Source organism: Oryctolagus cuniculus, chromosome 18 (genome assembly GCF_051225735.1).
Source record: "Oryctolagus cuniculus isolate XC-2025 breed Fujian yellow rabbit chromosome 18, ASM5122573v1, whole genome shotgun sequence".
Lineage (NCBI taxonomy): Eukaryota > Metazoa > Chordata > Mammalia > Lagomorpha > Leporidae > Oryctolagus > Oryctolagus cuniculus.
Genome location: NC_142884.1, coordinates 76,096,883 through 76,119,907, shown reverse-complemented (window position 1 = coordinate 76,119,907; position 23,025 = coordinate 76,096,883). Strand labels below are relative to the sequence as shown.

At 63.4% G+C, this 23,025-nt stretch overlaps 1 protein-coding gene across 6 annotated transcripts; it reads left to right on the top strand.

Moving 5' to 3' along the window:
• Positions 1 to 8,636: 8,636 nt before the first annotated feature.
• MEAK7 (MTOR associated protein MEAK7) lies at positions 8,637 to 23,025 on the top strand. Of its 6 annotated transcripts, none has more exons than XM_089319398.1 (8): positions 8,637 to 8,795; positions 9,666 to 9,864; positions 13,692 to 13,922; positions 14,284 to 14,428; positions 17,148 to 17,576; positions 19,903 to 19,984; positions 21,114 to 21,293; positions 21,705 to 23,025. In XM_089319398.1, the coding sequence occupies exons 2-8, from the start codon at positions 9,712 to 9,714 to the stop codon at positions 21,901 to 21,903; spliced, it is 1,419 nt and encodes a 472-aa protein (XP_089175524.1). In that variant the 5' UTR covers positions 8,637 to 8,795; positions 9,666 to 9,711; the 3' UTR covers positions 21,904 to 23,025. The 6 variants fall into 6 exon arrangements, with proteins under 6 accessions (XP_089175524.1, XP_051703306.3, XP_089175525.1 ...); XM_051847346.3 differs by having other exon boundaries at positions 19,866 to 19,984; XM_089319399.1 differs by having other exon boundaries at positions 8,642 to 8,771.

Below are 23,025 nucleotides of genomic sequence, written 5' to 3'. Positions count from 1 at the left end.
CTCGGCCCTGCCTCCCCCTGCCTTTGCTCCCAGGCCATGAGAGGCATGCTGGGTAGGCTGCGCCTGGTGACCTGCGAGGGTCAGACCCAGGGGCCCTCCCTGGGTCGAGAGCTTCCCCTCCTCCTCCCTGTGCTGCTGTTGCTGAACCCAGGGGGCTCTGCTGGCCAAGGGGGCAGGACGGGGACTGGAGCAAATGTAAAACAAACCTCCAAAACCACAGGCAAAGGCCGTGGCACAGAAGGGAGGGACGAGGGAGCCGCCCCAGCGTGGGGAAGCTGGCAGGCGGCAGTGCGGCGGCTCCCGTGGCAGGGACCAACCCAAGGCTCTCAGTCTCAGTGACCTTGGTCCCCTGACGACCCCAGAGCCTGGTCTGACTGTGAGAGAAGCATCTCAGGGATCCCTTTGCAAAGCCCCTGGTCAGTGCGTCCCAGAGCCGTGCAGGTCGGCAGGAATGAGGCAGCTAGGTGCCCGCGGCGTGGCCCAGCGTGCTGCGCTGCCCTCGCGACACTGCTTCCTGTCCCTCGTCCTGCGAGGATGCCGGGGAAGGCAGTGGGCGATGGCCCAGAGCTTTAGCCTGCCACCCACAGGGGAGACCCAGATGGGGCTCCCAGCTCCTGTCCTGGCCCTGCCCCGGCCACCGTGGGCGTGTGCGGAGGAACCAGCAGATGGGGGATTCTCTTTCTCACTCTGCCTTTCAGATGGAAGTTCTGACCAACCGCCAGAGCCCGGAGGAGCCTGAGGTGATGTGACCGGATGTCGCCTGGTGTTCTAGAAGGCAAAGGACCAGGAACGGAAACAGGAAATTGGGAAAACTTAGCGACGGCATGCCAGTGCTGGCTGACCAGTGCCCCTGAGTGATGGACACGGAGAGGTGAAAGGGGCGTGGTCACACAGGTGCATCTGTGCCATGCCCTCAGCAGTCATGCAGATCGAAAGCTATTCTGAAACTAAGTGTTTGCGTAAAACAAGACTGTAGTAACTGGCTGTGGCGACGGTGAGCGCCACCTTGTGGGCAGCTGGCTACACTGCTGTGTGGCCTCTCCCGGGAGGAACTTGCTCACCAGTGACCTCTGACCCCGGAGCTGTGGAAGTTCCGGGCTTAGGCCAAGGAAGCAGCGGGCTTCCTGCCCTGTGGGTGGGGGTGGGGTATCCCAGTTAGGGTTCCTGATCCGAGCCTTGTCCTCTCCTGTCCCTGGGCTGGGGAACGCGGGGCGGGGAGTGGGCGGTGTTGGCCCTGCTGTCTGGGTGACGGGCAGGGAGGCGCCCTGGTTGTTGGCTGAGGAGAGAGAGCCCAGACCTGCTCCCGGCTTCTTCCTGCCCGTTCTTAGGGGGAGAGGCCCCTGGGCTGCTGGGACAGAAACCCGGCTGACCACACGTGGGCCTCAGTTTCCCGGGAACCCCCCGTCCCTCGGAGCCTGCTGTGGACAGGCGTGGGGGTGGCGCTGGGGACCGCGGTCTGCACTGCCCCTGGCCTCCCCGGCAGCTGCTGTCCTGGCAAGGCCTGGATGCCCAGCTGGGTTTGAATTTCGGAGGAACAGTAATTTTAAAGCCCTTTTATGCTTAATGCAGCGTTAGAAGTGACCCGAATGTTTTCCCAAGAACTTAGCGAGAGCACAGCCGTGTGCCGGGCCTGGTCCCCAGCTGCAGGGGGGCTGAGTGGGGGGAACCCCCAAACCCCAAGCTGATGAAGCGATGAGTGAGACGGGAGCTTGTCTTTGTGCAAGGTGAGGTCTAGCGGGTCAGGGTTTGAGAGCGGGGGGGCCCAGGGTTTCTGAGAGAATGGGGGCCCGTTCTTCCCGCTGTTTCTCCTCCCCCCTCCTGGACGAAGGATTTGCTGAGTGTGAATTGGGTGGAATTCCTCAAGCAACTGGGGGCAGCAGTGATCCCCTTGGTGGGGGAGGGGAGGCCGGGGACCTCCCGCGGAGCTCCCGGGGCTCGGGCGGGACTGCAGAGGCAAACCCCGGGCTGCTGCCAGGCTGCCGCCGCCCTGCTGGAGGAGACGTGGCTCCAGGCCCTCGCTCACACAAAGGCGGGGTTCTGACCCCCCAGCTGTCCCGGCGCTCGAGCTGGGTATTGATGAAAGCCTGGCTTCTGCCTCCTTCACGTTCGAGTCCGTCCTTCGGGGGCAGGGCTCTCAGGCGGGCTCATTTCCCACGTGCAGGATTTGGGGGTTTTTATGTTAACATCACACCTCATTGGGCATCCTGTCTCTGCGCTGCCTGTGTCTGACGCCCGATTTCTGGCGCTGTGGGCTCAGGAGGGAGGAGGTGGAGGCAGAGCCCTTGCCCTCGCCCGGTCCGTGGTGTGGGAGGTTGCCACTGCTGCAGCTTCCGCCGGAGTGGCTGCAGGCGCGTTAGCGGGCAGGTGGCGGGCACAGCCGCTGAGCCGCGCTGGGCATGTGTGCACCCCTAGGAGGGAACCGGGTTCCACGCCCAGCTCTGCCGATGTGCATCCTGGGAGAGAGCAGGGGCTGACTCAGACACTTGGGTCCCTGCCACCCCGGGGGAGCCCAGGTTGAACTTCCTGGCTTTGACCTGGCCCGTCCTTGGCTGTGGCAGACATGTGGGGAGCCAACCAGCAGATGCAAGATCTCTCTGTATTTCATATATTTTTTTTTTGACAGGCATAGTGGACAGTGAGAGAGAGAGAGAGAGACAGACAGAGAGAGACAGAGACAGAGAGAAAGGTCTTCCTTTTGCCATTGGTTCACCCTCCAATGGCCGCCGCGGCCGGCACACTGCGGCCGGTGCACCGCGCTGATCCAATGGCAGGAGTCAGGCACTTCTCCTGGTCTCCCATGGGGTGCAGGGCCCAAGCACTTGGGCCATCCTCCACTGCACTCCCGGGTCACAGCAGAGAGCTGGCCTGGAAGAGGGGCAACCGGGACAGAATCCGGCACCCCGACCAGGACTAGAACCCGGTGTGCCGGCGCCACAGGCGGAGGATTAGCCTAGTGAGCCGCGGCGCCGGCCTGTATTTCATATTAATTTACAAGTTAAATTTTAAAAATAAAAACAAGACATGTTACACAGTTCTCTTAGAGCGCTGTGTGCTAGAAGTCTAGAGTCGGAGGGTCAGCAGGGCTGAGTTCTCGGGAGCCTGTAGAGAGAGCCCTCCTCTTTACTGGGTTCTGGGGCTCCTTCCCACCGCGCCGGGCAGGTGGCCGGGCTGCTGCTGCTGCTACCACTTCTCCTCCCCTCCCCCCCTTCTCCCTTCTCCCTTCTTCTCCCTCCTCCTCCTCCTCCTTATTTATTTTATTTGAAAGGGGGAGTTACAGAGAGGCAGATGGAAAGAGAGATCTTTCATCCACTGGTTCATTCCCTAAATGGCCACAACAGCCAGAGCAGAGCTGATCTGAAGCCAGGAGCTTCCTCCAGGTCTCCCATGCAGGTGCAGGCGCCCAAGGACACCTTCTGCTGCTTTCCCAGGCCACAGCAGAGAGCCGGGTCAGAAGTGGAGCAGCCGGGTCTCGAACCAGCATCCATACGGGATGCTGGAGCTTCAGGCCAGGGCGTTAACCCGCAGCGCCACAGCGCCGGCCCCACCGAGCTCCTCTCATCCCTTCCCGCTCCGTCTTATGTTGCTTCCTTCAGTCCCCGCCCCCCTTTTGAAAGGCAGAGTGACAGAGAAGGGGAGACAGATCTTCTCCAAATGGCTGCAATGGTCTGGGCTGGGCCAGGCAAAGCCACGAGCCTGGAGCTCTACCTGGGTCTCCCACGTGGGTGGCGTAGGCCGTCACCCGCCGCCTTCCCAGGCACGTTAGCAGGGAGCTGGGCCTGAGGTGGCCTGGGAGCACTGTCTGCGTGGTCTGCTTCGCGGCAGGTGGTGGCTTGGCTCACGGGGTCTCGATGCCAGCCCCTTGCTTCCCTTTCTTCCTCCCTCCTGCAAGACCCCTGGGATTCCCCTGGCCACCTGGAGGAGCCGGGGTCCTCTCCCACTTCAGGGTCCTTCATTCAATCATGCTGCCCAAGTCTGGCCAGGTGGGTCACGGAGTCACAGGTTCTGAGGAGTAGGACGTGGACATCTGCCATGGGTGGCAGTGTGGCTTTGGCTTGTGTGACTGGACCCGTGTTCCCAGCTGACTTTGGTCTCGTGGGCACATTTGTGCATCTGTGGAGACCGCCCTGGTGGGCCTGGCCCGTGCAGCTGCCTGGCCGGGCAGTGCCACTGCTCCCTGCTGGGCCCTGCAGAGTGTCCCCTCTGCCCACCTGCCCCAGCTCCACCCCTCATCCCTGCTGCTGGGGCGCGGGGTGGGGGACTTCCCAGGAGCAGGCCCTGCCCCTCCGCTGCCTTCCCTGGGACATGAACATCGACTGAGGCTCCGACAGGGGCCACCAGGCACCTGCCTGGCCTGAGCTGAGAGACAGACACCCACCTGCCCTCAGGGGAGATGGGACTTGGCCCTCCAGCAAGGCTCCACGCAGCCCCATGACTTTGACCTTCCTACACCACTGTCTGGATGAGGGTTCCAAGGGCTATGTACTCTTTAAAAATTTTTTTTGGGTAAAATCAATTAAAATTAAGCAATTTAAAGTATGCCATTCAGTGATGTTCACCACTTCTGCACCTGAAATGTCTAGTTTTTTAAGATTTGTCTATTTGAAAAGCAGAGGTAGAGAAAGAGATCCCCCATCAGCTGGTTCATTCCCCAAATGGCTGCAGTGGTCGGAGCTGGGCTGATCCGGTCAGGAGCCTCCTCCAGGTCTCCTACGCAGGTGCAGGGGCCCAAGCGCTCGGGCCATTTCCCACTGCTATACCAAGGGATGAGCAGGGAGCTGCTCAGGAGAGGAGCAGCTGGACTCAGACTGGCACCCACAGGGGATGCCGGCACTGCAGCCGGAGGCTTAATCTTCGCCATCATGTCATCTTCCCGTCATGTCTGGTTCTGAAACACTCCCATCCCCTATCCAGGAGGCCCTGTCCCTGCTACTGTTAGGTGGGAAGATAGAAGTTAGCCTGTGTGTGTGTGTGGCCTAACAAAAAGAACAGGTGGAGGAGAAAGGTAGAGCCCTTGGGGCGCGGCCTGGAAGCCGTCCTGGGGTTTCACGCTACAAAGTCCCGCCCACTCCCAGAGCCTTCCCCCACCCAGGGAGGGCTCCCAGGAGAGCCCTCCTGCCCCGCGCCTGGGCTACCCTGGCGGATGGCACTGGGGAGCGGCTTCCTGGTAGGATTCTGACCTGCTGCCCACCCGGCAAGCCCTTTGTCCGGGAGAGGGTGGGAGAAGGAGACGCAGAGGAAAGACTGGACCCCACTTAGACGCCCCGGGCTGAAGGCAGACAGCGCCCGCCCCGCTGACCGCCCACCTGCCCATCAGCGGTGCGCTCCCTGAAACCTTGCTGTCCCGCTCGGTGGCTGGGTGCTCTCCCACATCTGGCTGCACGGGTGCCCGTCATTCTGCGGGGTCCTGCCCCGTGAAGCCTCGCTGACCGCTCTGGCTCATGTCCGGGAAGACAAGCACCTGCTATGGTGTGACGAACATCCGCCCGGTCTGCCCTCTGCCTGTGGTTCACGTGGACGTCGGTCCAGGCATCGTGGTCTCAAGGAGTGTTCTGGTACTTCCCAACCCTCCCGTCACCAGAGGGTCGGACCGTGTTTGTGAACGGCGCTGCGTGATCAAGCCAGCCTTGGCTCAAATGGAGGGTGCGCAGAGTCCAGGGGCTGCGCCGTGTCCAGGGGCTGTGTGGCTGAGGCTTGGGGAAGTTGAGGACTGTGTCCCACAGTGCCTGCACCATGCGCCCCCCTGCATCGGCAGCAGTTAGATGGTCCCGGTTTGTCTGTCACCTCGCCAACACCTGCGCTTTCCGGCAGCATAGCCGTCCAGTGGTTTTTGCTCTGAGACGCGGGCGTACTAGGGACCCATCACTAACAGGTCAGCTTCTCTTACGCTCGGCCTGAATGGCTTCTCTCTTCGTTTCAACTGAAAAAGTAGCCAGGGAGCGCCTGTTTGGCAGGGCATGTAGGTGTCCTGAGGTGGGCTGGAGGGTGGGCAGCCAGCAGAGGCAGCTGGCCTGTGCCCCTGGTCTGTCACCGGCTGGCTTTCTGTGCCTAAGTGTGGCCCCACTGGCTGCAAAGCTCTGCTGGTGGGCGCCTGTCTTGCTGAGAAATCAGGCCCGGGGGAGCCACAACGGAGCACAGCTCTCTGGCTGCGCCCCTTCCCCGGATCCTGCAGGCCAGTGTGGGGGCTCCCAGGGGCTGTGAGTTGTCAGAAGGGGTGACTGACTGGTGCCGGGGACATGGCTCTGGGTGCTGAGCTGCAGGTCCAGTGCAGATGGCAGCCAGGGCCGGGCCGTGGTGGGTGGTCCAGGCAGGGCAGAGGAGGGGTGTGAGGACAAGGACCCAGTTCCTCAGCGCTGTGCCGTGGTCGCCTACAGAGTCCCTCTCTCCAGGGCATGCCGGCAGGAGGACGGCGTGCGCAGTCACAGCCTTTCTGTGCGGAGTGAGCATCGGGCCTCGCCAGGCTCCAGACTTGCTCAGAAACGAGTCTGTCCTGCGGGGTCCAGCTCTTTCCTGCAGGGGCGGAGCCCGCTGTGGGCTGGGCATCCACCCCCACCAGGTGCCTGCTGTGAAGTGCACACAGGCTCCTCCCCCGGGGCAGGTGCACCCGCCGCCGGACAGAGCCCTTGACTGGGGCTCAGGAGTCCCAGTGTCCACGGGGTGCCCCAGGACAGTCGCTTCTCTGAACCGCGGGCTCTGAGATGGGGTGTGGCCTCCCTGATGGGGGTGGGGTGGGGTTAGTGGTGTGAGCGGGTTTGGAGAGGCAACCTTGACACGAGAACAGAAGATGCGCAGATGGCCTCGGCGTTCTTTCCGTGCCCGGCGGTGGCCGCCGGCGTCTGTGTCCCATCTGCCTTAGCCTCGGAGCCTCTCGCCCTGCCAACCTCCACCGATCCCCAGCCACGCGCTCCCTCAGTCTCTGACCCGGCAGGGACTCGGTGATGCGTGTGCTGGGGGCAGGGACCCCTGGCTCCCTGCTGGTTCATGTGCCCCGCACCGCGCCTGGCACTGAACAGGGTGCAGCCCACAGGCTCAGACCCAGCCGACAGGGCGCCCCCAGACCGATCCTGCAGTCTCACCCTGCAAGGCTCACCTGGCGCAGGAACAGAGTCTTGGGGGACCCGGGGGGGGGGGGGGCGTGGCGGTGGTACGAGGAGGCGGGGCTCTCCTGGGCTCCCAGCAGGGCCTGGGTGCGAGGCCCAGCCTCTGGCCTGGACTGAGCATGGGCCTGGCCGTGCTTCCTTGGGGTCGCGGGAGCAGGGCGGGCCTGCCGAGTGCACCTGTGCCACCCCACACCTGGGTGGGAGACCCCGGCTGCTGCACTAGCCACGGCAGGCCTACCTGGGAGCGAGCGGCGTCCTCCTCGCTGAGGGAGTTTCTGCTGCGCTCGCTGGGTCTGCGGCCGCGAGTCCTGGGGGTGCGGCTCCTAGGAAGTCAGTGGCTGAGTGGCTGCTTCTGTCTGTCCGTCATCTCAGTTTGGCGAGTGGCCAGGCAGACTCTGACGGTCCTGGCTGGTGCTACTGTGCTCTGGGGGACAGGAAAGGGGTCTCCGATTTGGTGTGCCCAGTAGCCTGTCGGCCCTGGGTGGGAGATGGTTCAGGGGGTTGGGGGCCCTCACTTCCACCCGGCTGGGACACAGGCACCCGAGGACCTGCAGCACATCCGAGGGGCAAAGCAGACCCAGGGTCCAAGCCTGGGGAGGCTTCTAGAGCAACCGTTCCCGGCCACGGCCACAGGAGGCGCTGAGGGGTGCGGAGGGAGGGTGCACGGGGAGGCGGGTTTGCAGGGAAGGGGGGGGGCTGAGGTGCTGCTGGACACCCCTGAGGAGCCAGAGGACAACACAGGTCACGATGGTCCAGGCTAGAGGACAGCGCAGGTCACGATGGTCCAGGCTAGAGGACAGCGCAGGTCGTGATGGTCCAGGCTAGGGTGCTCGGGGTCGGCTCAGCCGATGGTGGGGATCCAAGGTGGAAGAGAGAAGGGGTGTCATCTGAGGGAGAGGGAAGGAACTCCAGGGCAGGCCTGGGAGACGGAACCCCGAGGGGCACCCCCAGAAGCCCAGGAAAGAGGGCTAGGAGGAGGCGGAGGCCTGGTCAGCCGCATGTGCCGGGGCTGACAGTGCCGCTGGCCTTTTTCCCCGGGGGGCCCAGACCAGGTTTTTGAGGGGTTGAAGGGTGATCAGAAGGCGAAGGGGGTGTGGGCTCCTGGAGGGGTGAGCCACGGTCGCCCCGGGAAGCTGAGGGTGGGGCACAGGCTGTGGGTGTGTAGGGGGCGTTCTGAGGCCCCAGGTTAGGGGCATCACAGAGCAGGGCCGGGTGCCCAGAGCATGGTCTCCCACTCACTTCCTCCCCTGGTGGGCTTCAAGCCCACCCCCAGCCTCTCCCAGCTTCTCCCGCAGGCCCAGGCCCTGCCTCCCCCACACCCCCAGCCTCTCCCAGCTTCTCCTGTAGCCCAGCTACTCCGCGGTCGTCCCCAGCCCAGACGGCCCCGCCCCCAGGCACTCCCCCACGCCCCCAGCTGGTCCCTTCTGGCAGCTGCCAGGACCCGGCCCCAGCACCTCCTCCCTGCGGGTCCCCAGCTCCGCCCCCTCCTGCCGGGCCCTGCCCACTCTCCGTGAGGGCATCGCCATTGGCTGACTTCTCGCTAGGGCTCCGCCCCAGGGTTCTGCTTCCGCAATTGGGCCAAGGGACCATCCGTCAGCGCCGTCGCCTGGGACCTGGACAGAGGCGGCTCCCGGGGGAAAATCCTTGACGCTGCCGACCGGAAGGCGGCACCGGGTCGGTGCTGGGGCCAGGGCTGCGGTGAGCTGGACGGGACGCGGCGGCTGGGCGGGGAGCAGGCCCGGCTCGGGTGGGGACCGGAGCCGACTGTGTCCCAGTGGCCCCGGCTCTGCCCCTCCCCGCCCATCTGTGCCCCAGGATAGGGGGCGACTCGGGGCAGGAGTGGCACCCGACAGGGGAGGGGGGAAGGGAGGAGTCACTCAGAGTCGCCCCTTCCTGTCACTCGGTCTGTGCCCCGCAGGTGCCTTCCCAGGGTCGCCCTGCCGTCCAGACGAGGTGGGGTCCCCTCCTGAATTCCGGCCACAGCCCCAGGCTTGTTCCTGGGCCCTGGCGCTGCTGCCTCCTGGAGAAAGTGCCACTGCCCCTCCCGCTGCTCAGGCAGACAGGGCAGGGCCGGCACCCGCAGCGCCCAGCGTGCTGCTGGGCTCTGTGTTCATTTATCACAACAGCCCCCTGCGGCAGAGCCGTGGTTGTTCCATTTTACAGACGAGCAGACTGAGGCACGGAGAGTGTGCGTCGCTGGCCCGAGGTTACACAGCTGGCAGCTGGGACCAGGATCACAAAGGAGAAGTGTCTCCAGCAGTGCGCTTTATTTAAACGCATGAGAGATTTCTCCAACACCTAGTTACCATTCGCTTGGGAGCTAGATTTTCAGATAGACCCGAACGGTCGCTTGGCCATTGTGAGGCACCTGGGCAGGTCCTGGGGGACAGATGGGGCTTTGGCACTGGATTTGCGTGGACGTGGGACCCACCACGCTGGAACACCGTTCCGCACACGGTTCCGATGCGGTGTAGCCGCCTCTCCCAGTAAAGTGGCGTTGACGAGAGCTGCCCTTGGGGTTGTCATGTTTATTCTCCGTGCTGATCACACCCTGGCTTCTCTCCCCAGCCCCGCTCCTCCTCCCTCTGCAGAGTCCGACCAGGCAGGAGACGGGATGGGCAACAGCAGGAGCCGCTCTGGGCCGAGGGGCCGCTCACAGCTTCTTCCCGAGGAGCAGGCTGAGGTCGACCAGCTGTTCGATGCTCTGGTGTCAGGGGCGAGTGGCCCGGGTGGCTCAGCCCGAGCCTTCTCTTTGCAGGCGCTGCAGGCAAGTGTGGCAGCCGCGGCTTCTGCACAGTGGGAATGGGGCCTGGAGATGGTGGCCCAAGGGCTGAGACTGGGCTGCGGGCAGGTTTGCTGCCTGCAAAGGGCCGGGGAGTACATGCGGTGGCCTTGAGGCGGCTGCTCTGCCTGAGGTTCTGGTGGGAAAAGTAGCAGGAGACAAAGCCAAAGCTAAACAGCCCCCCCCTTTTTTTTAGACAGAGCTACTGCTCTTTTTTTTTTTAAAAGATTCATTTATTTTTATTTGAAAGTCACAGTTACATAGAGGAGAGGCAGAAAGAGAGAGAGAAAGAGAAAGAGAGAGAGAGAGAGAGAGAGAGAGAGGTCTTCCATCCGCTGGTTCACTCCCCAGTTGGCTGCAACGGCCGGAGCTGCACTGATCTGAAGCCAGGAGCTTCTTCTGGGTCTCCCACGCAGGTGCAGGGGCCCAAGCACTTGGACCATCTTCTGCTGCTTTCCCAGGCCACAGCAGAGAGCTGGATCGGAAGTGGAGCAGCCGGGTCACAAACCGGCCCCCATATGGGATGCTGAAGCTTCAGGCCAGGGTGTTAACCCACTGCGCCACAGCGCCAGCCCCAACCCTCCTCCCTCCTTTTTTACAAAAAGATTTATTTTAAAAAATTTATTTTTTTATTTGAAAATTAGATTTACAGAGAGAGAAGGAGTCACACACACACACACACACACACACACACACACACAGATCCTCCATCCACTGGTTCACTCCCCAAGTGGCAGCAATAGCCAGGCCTGCTCCAGGTTGAAGCCAGGAGCTTCTTCCAGGTCTCCCACATGGGTCCAGGGGTCCAGGGACTTGGGCCATCATCTGCTGCTTTCCCAGGCTACAGCAGAGAGCTGGAGCAGAAGTGGAGCAGCCGGGACACAAACCAGTGCCCATTTGGGGTGCTGGCACTGCCGGCTGTGGCTTAACTTCCTGTACTACAGCACTGGCCCCAACCTTCCTTTTTAAAATCAGTAGTGGGTCCAGTGCTGTGACATAGTGGGTAAGGCTACTGCCTGCAGTGCCGGCATCACACAGGGGCACTGGATTGAGTCCTGGCTGCCTCTCTTCCAATCTGGCTCTCTGCAGTGGCCTGGGAGGGCAGTGGAGATCGTCCAGGTCCTTGCGCCCCTGCGCATCTGCGTGAGAGACCGGGAAGAAGCTCCTGGCTCCTGACTTTGGATCAGCCCAGCTCCAGCCATTGCGGCCATGTGGGGAGTGACCCAGTGGATGGAAGACAGAGCTCCCTCCCTCCCTCCCTCTCTCTCTCTCTCCCTCTCTCCCTCCCTCCCTCCCTCTCTCCCTTCCTCTCCCCCCTCCCTCCCTCCTTCCCTCCCTCTCCCTCTCTCCCTCTCTTCCTCCTTCCCTCCCTCCTTCCCTCTCTCTCTCTCTCTCTCTCCCTCTCTTCCTCCCTCCCTCCCTCCCTCCTCCCTCCCTTCTCTCTCCCTCTCTTCCTCCCTCCCCCCCTCTCTCCCTCTCTCCCTCCCTCCCTCCCTCTCCCTCTCTCTCCCTCTCCCCCTCCCTCCCTCCCTCTCCCTCTCTCTCCCTCCCTCCCTCCCTCTCTCTTTCTCCTTCCCTCTCTCTCTCCCTCCCTCTCCCTCTCTCCCTCTCTCCCTCCTTCCCTCCCTGCCTCCCTCTCCCCCTCTCCCCCTCTCCCCCTCTCCCCCTCTTCCCCTTTCCCTCTCTCCCTCCCCCCTTCCCCCTCCCTCCCCCCCCCCCCCCCCCCCGCCTTTCAGATGAAACCCATGACTCTGAGAAGAATCCCTGGAGGGCCTCATCTGTATTAAGAGGGGGCTGGGACTGGACCGTGAGTGACTCGCACGCTGTGCTGGGAACGCTGCCATCTTGAGGCTGACACCAGGGGCCAGGCTGTGCCCCACCTCTGGGCCCCGCGTGCAGGAGGGGGCAGCCTGCGTCACTCGGGTCCGCTGCCCAGGACGCCTCAAGGGCACCTTCGCCTGTGCCGGTGGTGTTGATGGCTGAGGGGCGTCACGGAGCTCCAAGCAGAACAGTGGAGCTCCGAGCTCGGCGTCACTGGAGGAGTTAAAACCAGCCATTGCCTCGCCCTTTGCCCTGTCCCTTGGGGGCTCTTAGGGCATGAGGTGGGACCCGGGTAGAGTGACCGCCTTGGCTGGGAAGTGGGGAGGGCCCCAGCCGTGAGGACTTCCTGCCAGCCTCCTCTGGAACTCTCGGGAGGGGCTGTGTGTGGCGGCGGTCACAGCCCTGGGGTGGGGGTGGGGTGATACATGCGTGGTGCGTGCCTGTGTGTCTGCCCCAGTTGGCCGGGGCTGGGCTGGGCTGGAGCCAGCGGAAGCAGACAGGTGACTGCAGTGTGGAATGGGAGGCCGCGTTGTTCCGGCATCATCAGATAAAGGTGGTTAAACATTGGTCAGGGACCTGAGCGCCGGATTCGGGCCCCCCTGGGAGGGACTGGAGGCTGTGCTCTGGGGGAAGCTCAGAGGCACCGAGCGGCGCTGCCTTACAGGGACTGCGGCGTTGACGTCAGGCGGCCTGCATGGCGCTGCGTCAGAATCCGGCTCTCGGCCCTCGCCCTGGCAGTCTGTGATGGGTTCACAGTGTGCACTCTCCCCCCGTTACTTGTTTTTTTTTTTTAATAGAGCCTGTCTGGCTCCCGTGACTTTTTTTTTTTTTCAATTTATTTTTTGACAAATAGAGTTACAGACAGTGAGAGAGAGAGACAGAGAGAAAGGTCTTCCTTCCATTGGTTCACCCCCCCCAAAATGGCCGTCATGGCTAGCGCTGCGCCGATCCAAAGCCAGGAGCCAGGTGTTTCCTCCTGGTCTCCTATGCAGGTGCAGGGCCCAAGCACTTGGGCCATCCTCCACTGCCCTCCTGGGCCACAGCAGAGAGCTGGACTGGAAGAGGAGCAACCGGGCCTAGAACCCAGCGCCCATATGGGATGCCGGCGCCGCAGGTGGAGGATTAACCAAGTGAGCCACGGCGCCGGCCCCTCCCTCCATTGCTTGTAATCCCACCTCAAATCAGATTTCATGCTGGAGTCAAAAAGGAAAACAGTATTCACAGAAGGTCACGGACAAGGCGTTAGGAGGGTCAGACTTGGGAAGAGGGAGACGCACCCCGCACTCGAGCGCCTGGATCGAGTCCCGCCTTTGCCTCCGGTCCAGCTCCCTGCTGGTGCACCCTGGGGTGGGGTCCGCAGGGATGCCTCCCGCACTGGGTCCCTGCACTCACACTGGAGACCTGGGTGGAGCTCCTCGCTCCTGGCGCCAGCTTGGCCCAGGCCGGGCGCTTGCAGGGTTTGGAGGGGAGCGACCTGGCAGGTGAAGACCTGTCTCTACCTCTCTGCCTTTCTAATGAGTAAGTAAGGAAGCCCGCCTTTCTGTACAAACAGCTGGAAACATACAAATTCATGAAGATGCGCGCGGAGCCTAGAGCACTCGGGTAAGCAGCAGAAGCACGGGCAAGCATTTGGGAACGCCTGGGGGACCCCACAGCTGTACAGGGACGCGTGGCGCGGCTGCCGACACATGCAGACCCGCGCACGGCGGCTGTCGGGACCCGGAACGAAGGTGTGATGCGTAGGTGATGGCAGAGGCCGGAGGGACACGGCCACGGCCACGCGGGGAGAGTGGACAGTGCGCAGGGCAGGACGGCAGCAGCGGGAAGGCTCCCGTGGCCCAGGTGGGCCTGACCAGGCTGCTTCTGGGAGGTCCTTGGAGAGTGTGCGGCCCTGCAGTGGGGGCGGGGAGGCCCTCGGGGGTGTGAGACAGGCTTGTTTCTCGGCCCTGCTGACTTGACCCTGCCTTCCTGTCCGGCCTTGTCTCCGACAGAGCCACGTCGGGGAAGCGCTGCCCGCAGGGATGGTGACCAGGCTGTACGAGGGCATGCGCAGGGTTGACCTGGCCGGGAAGGCGCAGGCGCCCGGCCAGCACGTCTCCCAGGAGCAGTTCACCGTGTCCCTGTCGCACCTGTTGAAGGGAGACTCCGAGGAAAAGAGCGCCATGATCCTGAAGATGGTGTCTGAGGCAGGCGGTCCCGTGAGGGCCCGAGACATCCTCAAGGTGGGCAGGCTGCAGCCCCGGGCAGGTTTCCTGAGCAGACCCCGGGGGGGGGGGTGGAGGTGGGGGGGACCTGGGACTGCTGGACCCCCCCCTCCTGAGCAGACCCCGGGTTGGGGTGGAGCGGGGGGACCTGGGACTGCTGCGCGGCTGATGGTGGAGTGGCGGGGACACCCACCGTGGGGAACCCCACACTGCACGGCTGATGGGCCTGGAAGCCCGCAGGGTGCCTGGTTGGAACCAATGGCCTTGTGCGCTGGGCAGCGTGTTTCCCATGGCTCTGTCTGAGAGACTGCCGGGCTGTGCTGCGGTGCCGGGACTCCTGCCGCCGCTGGCTGGCTGACACCGAGTGTTGCTCTTGAAGTTCACAGAGGACCTGGTGGGCTCTGTGGCGCACGTGCTGGCGCACAGGCAGGAGCTGAGAGGCTGGTCGGCGAAGGAGGCCTCGGGGGCCTCGCCCAGGGTCCGGGCGCTGGCTGCACGGCTGCTCTCTGAGCTGAAGCTTCCAGGCAAGTGGGCCCCGGCCTGGCCCCGGCCACCGCTCCCGCGGGCAGGTGTCAGCCCCCCCGCCCTGCTCGGCCCCTGTTCTGGTGTGTCCCCATCTCTGTCTCCCAGTCTCCGTCTCCCTGTCGTCTCCCCATCTCCATCCCCCCATCTCCGTCTCCCCGTCTCCCCGTCCCCCCATCTCCCCGTCTCCGTCCCCCCATCTCCGTCTCCCCGTCTCCCCATCGTCTCTCCATCTCCCCATCTCCCCGTCTCCGTCCCCCCATCTCCCCGTCTCCGTCCCCCCATCTCCGTCTCCCCGTCTCCCCATCGTCTCTCCATCTCCCCATCTCCCCGTCTCCGTCCCCCCATCTCCCCGTCTCCGTCCCCCCATCTCCGTCTCCCCATCTCCCCATCGTCTCTCCATCTCCCCGTCTCCCCGTCTCCCCGTCTCCGTCCCCCCATCTCCCCGTCTCCGTCTCCCCATCTCCATCTCCCTGTCGTCTCCCCGTCTCCCTGTCTCCATCCCCCCGTCTTCTCCCCGTCTCCGTCCCCCCATCTCCCCGTCTCCCCGTCTCCGTCTCCCCGTCTCCCTGTCTCCATCCCCCCGTCTTCTCCCCGTCTCCGTCCCCCCATCTCCATCTCCCCGTCTCCACAGGAGCAGTAGCAGTGTCTCCACCTCCGTTTCCGCCTTGGTTGGTGGAACAAAAGGTTCCTCAGTGTGTTCTTGTCTTTTCAAAGAAGGAGTTTTGGCTCTTACTGGTTTTTCTCTTGATTTCTCCTCTTTTGGCCTTTTATTTCCTGCCTTCTGCTTGCTTTCAATTTGATTTGATTTGGTTGTCTGTTTTTTTTTTTTTTTTTAATGTTTGTGTTTTACCTTTTTTTTTTTTGAAAGGCAGAGTTACTGAGGGAGGAGGTGGAGGGGAGGGAGGGAGGTAGAGAGAGAGAAAGAGAGGTCTATCTACCATTTGTTGGTTCACTCCCCAAATGGCCCCAGTGGGCGGAGCTGGGTCACACTAAAGCCAGGAGCCAGGAGCTTCTTCGGGGTCTTCCACAGGGGCGCAGGGGCCCAAACACTTGGGCCATCTTCCTCTGCTTTCCCAGGTGCATTAGCAGGGAGCTGGACTGCAAGTGGAGCAGCCGGGACTCAAACCGGTGTCCATAGGGGATGCTGGCAGCGGCGGCTTTACCTGCTGTACCGCAGCACCGGCCCTTGTTCTAGTTGTTGTCCCCCTAGTTCTTAAAGTGCAAGTTGAGGTCATCAGCCCGAGGTCGCCTTTCTTTTTCACTTTACGGCTGTAAATTTCCTCTGAGCCCTGCGTGAGCCGCATCGCGCGCGTCTCAGCCGTGTTCCCGTTCTCCGTCACTGTGTAACTGATGCCCTCACGGTGTTACTGGGGCTTCTGGCTGTTTAGAAGTGTGCTGCTCAATTTTTCATGCCTGAGATTTTTCTCAAATTGCCTCTGTTATCGATTTATAACTTTCTTGCATTAGAACAAGCTTTGTCGGTTTTCAGTCTTTTAAAATTTGCTGAGGCCTAAAATATGGCGTCTTATTCAGCATGCAGTGGAGGAAGAATCCGTTTGCTCTCAGAGGAGGACAAGTGTATATTTAAATATATTTGGAATTCTAAAAATACATTTTGGCAGGTCTCTGCACAGTTAACTTATTTTATAAATGTATTTTAATATAAAGCCAGATTTTTAAAGCACCATGTGAAAGTAAGTTATATTTCAAACATTTAGGTGAGGAATTTGGAACTTGGACAGAATAAAACTAGATGAGTATCCGGGGTTTGCACCGTGGGTGGCTACTCTCATTAGTGTAGGTCGGTGCTTAAAACAAATCACAAAGACGGAAAGAACTCGGCCACGGGATGGCCCAGCCAGAGACGGGAGGCATCTGGGAGACGGGGCTGGGCTGGCAGGTGTGAGACAGCTCGGCGGCTGGGAGGCGAGACTCGGTGGCCAGGTCCCTGTCCGCTTAGTGCCTGGGCCTGGGTTCGAGGGGCGTCAGCGCCGAGAGCCAGAGTCCCCGTGGGCTGAGGGCAGCAGGAGCCGTCCCTGAGCCGTCCCGTGTCTGCGAGAGCCCGAGATCCAAGCGGCAGCCACACGGGCTGGGTCCTCGTGTCGCCCCCACTCCCACGGGGGCGGCCGGGGCTGTTGGAGTGCTGATGTCGCCCTGTTCTCGCTGGGCTGAGACACGGCCAAGGGGGTGGCAGGTGGGTGTGAAAAGCACGCGCAGTTTGTAGCTAATGAAACTCACTTTCCCAGGCGAGCTGGGGGCCCCGTGAGTGGGCGGCCCACAGCCCGCCGCGTGTGAGGAGCCGTGCACTTCGAGGCCCCCCCCCCAGCAGCCGCCGCTCCTGGTGCGGCATCGCACGTGGCGACCGCTGAGGGAGCTCTGGATGGGCTCCCCGGGAGGGCTTTGCGTCTGCCAGTAGCCACGTGAAAATAGTGGAAATGAGTGAGATTAACTTTAATGCGTCTCCCTCCAAACTGTTAACATGTAATTGATATTAAAAAAAAAAAAAAAAAAACACAGAGCTGCTGTCCATCCATCCCCATTTCCAACGCGAGTCTTTGCATTCGGGTGTGCATTTCACATTTGGAGTGCATCTCACTGCAGGCCGGCCACTGTGCCGGGACTCCGTCACCAGGGCCCTGTGGTTCCTGACCTGTGGCCAGCACAGGTGCGGGTAGCAGTGCCCGGCAGCCCAGCTAACACTGACCCCCCCCCCGACAGGTGGCGAGGCATTTCTGAGCCCTCAGTGGCTGGACTGCGAGTGTGACCAAGCCGCGATCCAGGACTGGGTGTCCAGGGTCCCCCACGTGGCCACGTTCCTGAGCGTGGTCGTGCATAAAGGCCTTCTCGTCCTCTGCTCCTCGCTCCATCAGGCCACGCTGGTCCCCGAGCGCCTCGTGGAGCAGGGGCGCGAGGTCGAGAGCTTGCTGGACGTCCTGTCGGTCATCTACGTCAACTCCCACCTGCCCCGCGAGTGGCAGCGCCGCTGGCGGCTGCTCTTCTCGGCCGAGATTCACGGGCACAGCTTCTCCCAGCTCTGCGGGCGCGTCACCCAGCGTGGGCCCTGCGTGGCTGTCCTCGAGGACCACGACGGCCACGTGTTCGGGGGCTTCGCCTCGTGCTCGTGGGAGGTCAAGCCTCAGTTCCAAGGTAAGACCTGGGGGCCGGCAGGGAGCTGCGCTGACAGCGGGCGGGGGCTCCAGCCTCGCCGGCCGCTTCCGGACGCGGATGTTGCTTTCCCGGCGTCTCTCACGTCTGGGGTCGCGGGCTGGACCCTGGCAGTGCTCAGGTGAGGACGCGGAAGCCCGATGGTGGTAAATGGACCGGTGCTGCCGGCAGGCGTCCTTCCCTGGGAGCTGTGTGCGAGTGCTTTGCCGCTGTGGCCTTTCTGGCTGTGTGGCCGCGTGGGGATGTGGAAGCTCTTTGCTCCTTGTCTGGGGGCCCCCACTCTGGAGCGCCTGCAGGGCTGGCTGGAAGCAGCTGGTGCAGGAGGGGTGGGTGCTTGGTCCCCTGGGGCCCATTATTTCAGGGCTTGAATTATCTCTGGGCTGTTCAGTTCCAGGGATGGCAGGGACTCTCCCCAGATGCAGGTTCTCAGATGCCAGCTGAGGGTCCTTAACAGCATTCCCAGGCCTGCCACGGCCCCTCCCCTCCAGCGTGGCCACCCAGCACCCAGGCTTAGGGCCGAGTGCAGCTGCCCCCCCACCCCCCGCAGGCTGTGAGAACCCCCAGGGATCAGGGATCAGGGATCAGGGATCAGGGATCCGGGTTCGTTAGCATCTTCCTGTAACTTGAGATTCCACTGCTGGGTCTTGAAGTTTTCTTAACAAGTGTTCCCTGGAGTTCTCTTCTGAGGCGTGGGCTGGGGACTCCAGTAGAGGGCAGCCTCGCACCACAGGGGCTGCCAGTCCCTGGCCTTGGGGTCCTCTCCGCTCGTCCTGGAAATCGCCTCTGGTATCCGGCATCCGCCAGCCGCTGCTTCCTTTTCGGTCGTGTTCTCTGTGGTGCAGACCCGAGGTCGGGTTGAGCCGGTGGGAGCTGGAGCCCTGCCGTGGCCCTGGCGCGGTGCCGAACTCCCGGGGCGCGGGTTGCTAGCCCTGCAGGACAGTAAACCGTGTGGTGGGAGGAGCCGCCGGCTGCGTGGGCAGCGTCGGCCCTGCACGTGGCCTTGCCCGTGGCGAGCAGACCCTGGTGGGGGAGGCCTGGACGTGGGGCCCACAGTCTGCCCTGACCTCACCCAGCCCAGGGCCCCAGCGGCTTTGGGTCAGACAACAGCTCTGGGACGGCAGGGATGCCAGTGCCCGGGGTGGGGCTGTCCTCGTCCTGTGCCTCGTGGGGGGAGGCCCTGCTCTTGCTGGGCCCTGGTTGAGCCCCTGGTGTTTGCTGTCCGCACCCCAGCCCCATACTCCAACCCCGTGTAGGACAGAAGGGCCCCCGTGTTCCTGCCGCGCTCCAGGCCGGGCCCTGGGTGGGTCCTCCCGCGGTGGAGTGGCTCTTGCCCGGTGGCTGTGTCTCAGGACGCCTTCCTGACCCGGGTGCTGGCTGACGGCTGCCTCCAGGACTCCTGCCCCTGGCCACGGAGCGCTGGCTGCCCCCCAGTGGATCTTGGTGGATTCGGGGTCACGGGCATGCAGGCCACTCTGTCCTCAGTGCCTGTTTGCTCTGTGCTGCCCGCACCCGTGCCCTGTCTGCGGCCCGTGACTTCCTTCCCTCCCTGGGCACGGCCTCCCCCGCGGGGCTGCACAGCCTGCCCTGCCCTGCCCTGCCCTGGTGCGTAGTACCCAGCAGCACTGGGCAGGCGGTCCCCAGGCCAGGAGCTCGGCTCACTCTGGAAGGCAGCCCTCGTGGGGTCCCTGGTGCTGAGTGAGCTCAGGACAGGGGGGGATCCCGAGACTGCAGACCCTGGGCACGGCCCGGCTTCGGCTGGCACCTTTTCCTCCACAGCCTGTGTGCCCACACCTGTGCCTCGGAGGAAGGCGGGCGGCCCCTCCCCCACCCCCTTCCCACAGGTGGGGGCCTCGGGGCAGCTCTGCGCCTGGAGGTTCTCTCCTTCTGGGTGGGGGGTTGGGGACAGCCCGAGGCAGCGCCATGGCCTGCCTGAGCCTGCTGCCCCCTGGGGAGGTAGAGATGTGCTTTCCCCACCATCATGGCCTTGGTTGGCCTGAACACAGAGGGCGGAGTTCTGATCTCCATTTCCCTAGCCAGAGCTCAATGCTATCCGCGTAAGAGACGCCGCCGTCCCTACTGGCGCCACTCCAACCCCTGCCCCCACCTCCACCTCCCCCCATCCGTGGGGCTGAGGGAGGGTGTGCGGCGGGTTCAGGGTGGGCCTGGGGGAGGGGCGACGGGGTCTCTGGGTCTTGGCCCCTGGGCTGCAGGTCAGAGCTCTTCATGGGCCCCGCGCAGACCCCATGTGTGCCGCTCTCTGGTCACTTTCAGGGGACAGCAGGTGCTTCCTGTTCTCTGTCTGCCCCAGCATGGCCGTGTACACGCACACGGGCTACAACGACCACTACATGTACCTCAACCATGGCCAGCAGACCATCCCCAACGGACTGGTAAGGGCTGGGTGCCGGGTGTGTGGCACGCAGTGCCGGGAGCGTGGTGGCCAGGGCCGGGCATCCCGCGGGGAGGGGCGTGGTCTCTGCTGGGCCCCTCAGGGCTTTGTGTGCAGGTGGCAGACATGGCCCTCTCCTGTCTCATAGAATTGGTTTGTGGCCAGCGGCAGACTGTCACCAGACACCACTGCCCTGTCCCGCCCTGGGGAATGAACCGTGGTGGGGCTGTCCTGGGCGGGGGTCCCTAGACTGCTGGGGTGGTCTCTGGGTAGCTCTTGAGGCTGCAGAGGGGGCTCCCAGGGCTCGGCTGGGCCTCTGCAGGGAGAGGGGACAGGCAGGGGCTGGGGCACAGGCCGCTGACGCCCGCGACCCCTCTTCTCTGCTTCTGCCCACAAAGTGCTTCTAGGGAACGTGGCACCCCAGCCTTGCAGAGCCACAGCAGGGGACGCCGGGCCCCTGTGGACACCAGGGTTCCCAGGCTGCTGCCACGGGAGCGAGGAGGATGTGGCCAGGCTACCTGAGGCCACCTCCCAGAGAGGGTGGGGGCTCTGGCCTCCGAGCAGAGCCCTGAGGTGCCCGGTCACGGGCCAAGCGACAGAGGGCTTGAAGGTGCCCACGTGCACGCTTGGGGAGGGAGAGTCAAAGCTGCTCACGTGTCCCCAGCGGCCGGAGCTGAGCTGAGCGGTGTGGGGGTCACCCCTCCAGGTCCACTTCGTTTTCTGTGCTTGCAGCCAGGAGCTCCGGGTGTGGGACCTGCACGCCCTGAGCTCACTTCGGCCTGTGTGAGGATGAGAGGACCTGCTGGGGGCAGGGGGCGGCTGGCCCACATCAGGGCCGTGTCCGTCTTTTCTCTTGGTTTCGTGGTCTGGGCCTACGTATGGGCCCTGACACTCCCGTGCGTTCGTATTCTTGGCTCTCACTGTGCCTCAAGCCAGCACAGGCCCCGGGAAACAGTCCCAGGTGGGCGTGGGCCGCCAGCCGTGGCTGCTGTGGTCACCACGCTGCAGCCGGCTGGCCCCTTCATGGTAAGGCAGAGAGGAACGTGTGAAGGCGAGACGCGGGCCCGGGCGCCTGCCGCGTGCAGCCTGGCGCAGCGGCTGACCCGGTGCTGTCCCGACTTCCTCTGCAGGGCATGGGCGGGCAGCACCACTACTTTGGGCTTTGGGTGGACACCGATTTTGGGAAGGGACACAGCAAAGCCAAGCCCACGTGCACCACGTACAGCAGCCCGCAGCTGTCGGCCCAGGAGGACTTCCGGTTTGATAAGATGGAGGTGTGGGCAGTCGGGGACCCCGAGGAGTTGCAGCTGGTGAGTGGCGCAGGGACCCTGGGTGGGGGGGGCTTTGTCAGCTCTGCGGGCTTCACCCCTTTGGTTCCTCCATCTGGAACAGCTTTGTGCTGGGTTGGTTTCTGGCAGCTGTTGCTGGCGGTGGGGATGGCTGCGGTTGCATGGCATGCTGGGTACTTAGAATGGCCGGGCAGAGTAGGCAAGGCGTAGGCTCTCCGTGCCGGGGTCCAGGGCCTCTCTGGTCCTGCAGCTGAGTTCTCGCTGGACCCCTCCCCATGATGGCATCTGACCGTGGGCAGGGCCTAGGCGGTGATGCCAGACAGCGAAGCTGGAGGGCTCACAGGAGTCACTGCTTGTCCCGGGTCCTCGGGGAGCTGCTCCTCTCTGTGTGCCTGGCCCGGCCCCGTCACCCCTTCCCCTCTTCCTCCCAAGGCCCAGAGCAAGAAGAGCATCCTGGACGTGGACCCCGAGGCCCAGGCGCTGCTGGAGATCACTGGGCGAGCCCGCCACAGCGAGGGGCTCCGCCAAGTCCCCGAGGATGACCAGTGAGGGGGCCTGCGTGGAGCTGCGCGTGGACTCCGGGGACCGTGCACCTGTCCGCGGACCCTCTCCTCCTCCCGCACTGCTTTAACTTGAACGTGGCCCCCAGGGTCACGTCTGGGCCGTCCTGAACACGCTCCATCAGCGCACACCTGGCGTCAAGAAAGACCCCGCGGGAGCCACTCGAGTGTCCCCAAGAGGTCCCAGTGTCCCTGTAGCAGCTGGACCTTCCGCTGCGCTTCCTATCAGTGAAGGCCAGGACGCAGCGGCTGGGAGGGGCCTGTCGGCGGGGCTGCACCTGCTGACGGTTCCTGCGCCCGGAGCCGTTCTGGTGGAAGCGTGCCTCGATGGTTCTTCTCGACTGGACGGGACCCTGGACAGCTTTGCAGACAGCTCCGGCAGCCTGAGATCCCTGCAGGACGTGTGCTTGTACACACCCAGTGGGGACAGCGTGTGACAGAGAGGGCGAGAGGGCCACGGTCTCCGTAACCCGGGCCCTCGGCAGGGCCGTGTCACCGTGGTCCTGCAGTCAGCTGTGGTTACAGAACCTGTGCTGCGGCCAAAAGCCAAAGGAGGTCGACCTGCGGCGCCGCAGAGCGCGGTTCTGTGTCTGCTGCTGCGGTGCTGTGTCCCCGGTGCTGCGGCTGATGCGCACGCACAGAGCCGGGCCCCCAGCCCTGGCGCACCGTCTCACCACTTGTGGGAGTCGTGGGGAAGTGGACCGTGCAGACCGCGTGTGAACAAGCTCCACTGTTCCCGAGGCGCTAAGGGGCGGGGTGTGTGCTGGGCCTCCCCCCACCTCTGCAGGCCCCGCGAGTCACACGCGCACTGGGTCAGCTCTAAGCCGCCCGCACGCCTCTCGCTCTGGTCTTGGGCGATGAGCGGGGCCTTTTCTCATGGACTTACCGGGGCAGAGCCCAGGAAACCGGGCCGGAGGCTCATCAGAGCTCCCGCCTGCCGGTGTAGAAGGGAAGCGTGCGCTCGGTGCGTGGGCTGCAGGTGACGGCAGGGACCCGTCAGCATGGACTGCGCTCCTGAAGCCGGGTTTTCTAAGTGCCTGGGTACGTCGTGTCGTCTGCCCGATCACAGGGAGAATGAGGATTCTACACCCAGAGGACCAGAGCCCTGCGTCAGGCTGGTTTGGAGTTACATATACATGTGTGTGTGTATCTGTGATTAAATACCTCACCGCAGGCCGCGGCGTGTGAACCTG

Excerpts from the sequence above, each read along its gene's own strand:
- MEAK7 (XM_089319398.1), top strand. The coding sequence starts at position 9,712 with ATGGGCAACAGCAGGAGCCGCTCTGGGCCGAGGGGCCGCTCACAGCTT. Across the intron at positions 13,923-14,283 it reads GGGCCCGAGACATCCTCAAG|TTCACAGAGGACCTGGTGGG; the intron begins GTGGGCAGGCTG and ends TTGCTCTTGAAG. Across the intron at positions 14,429-17,147 it reads CTCTGAGCTGAAGCTTCCAG|GTGGCGAGGCATTTCTGAGC; the intron begins GCAAGTGGGCCC and ends CCCCCCCGACAG.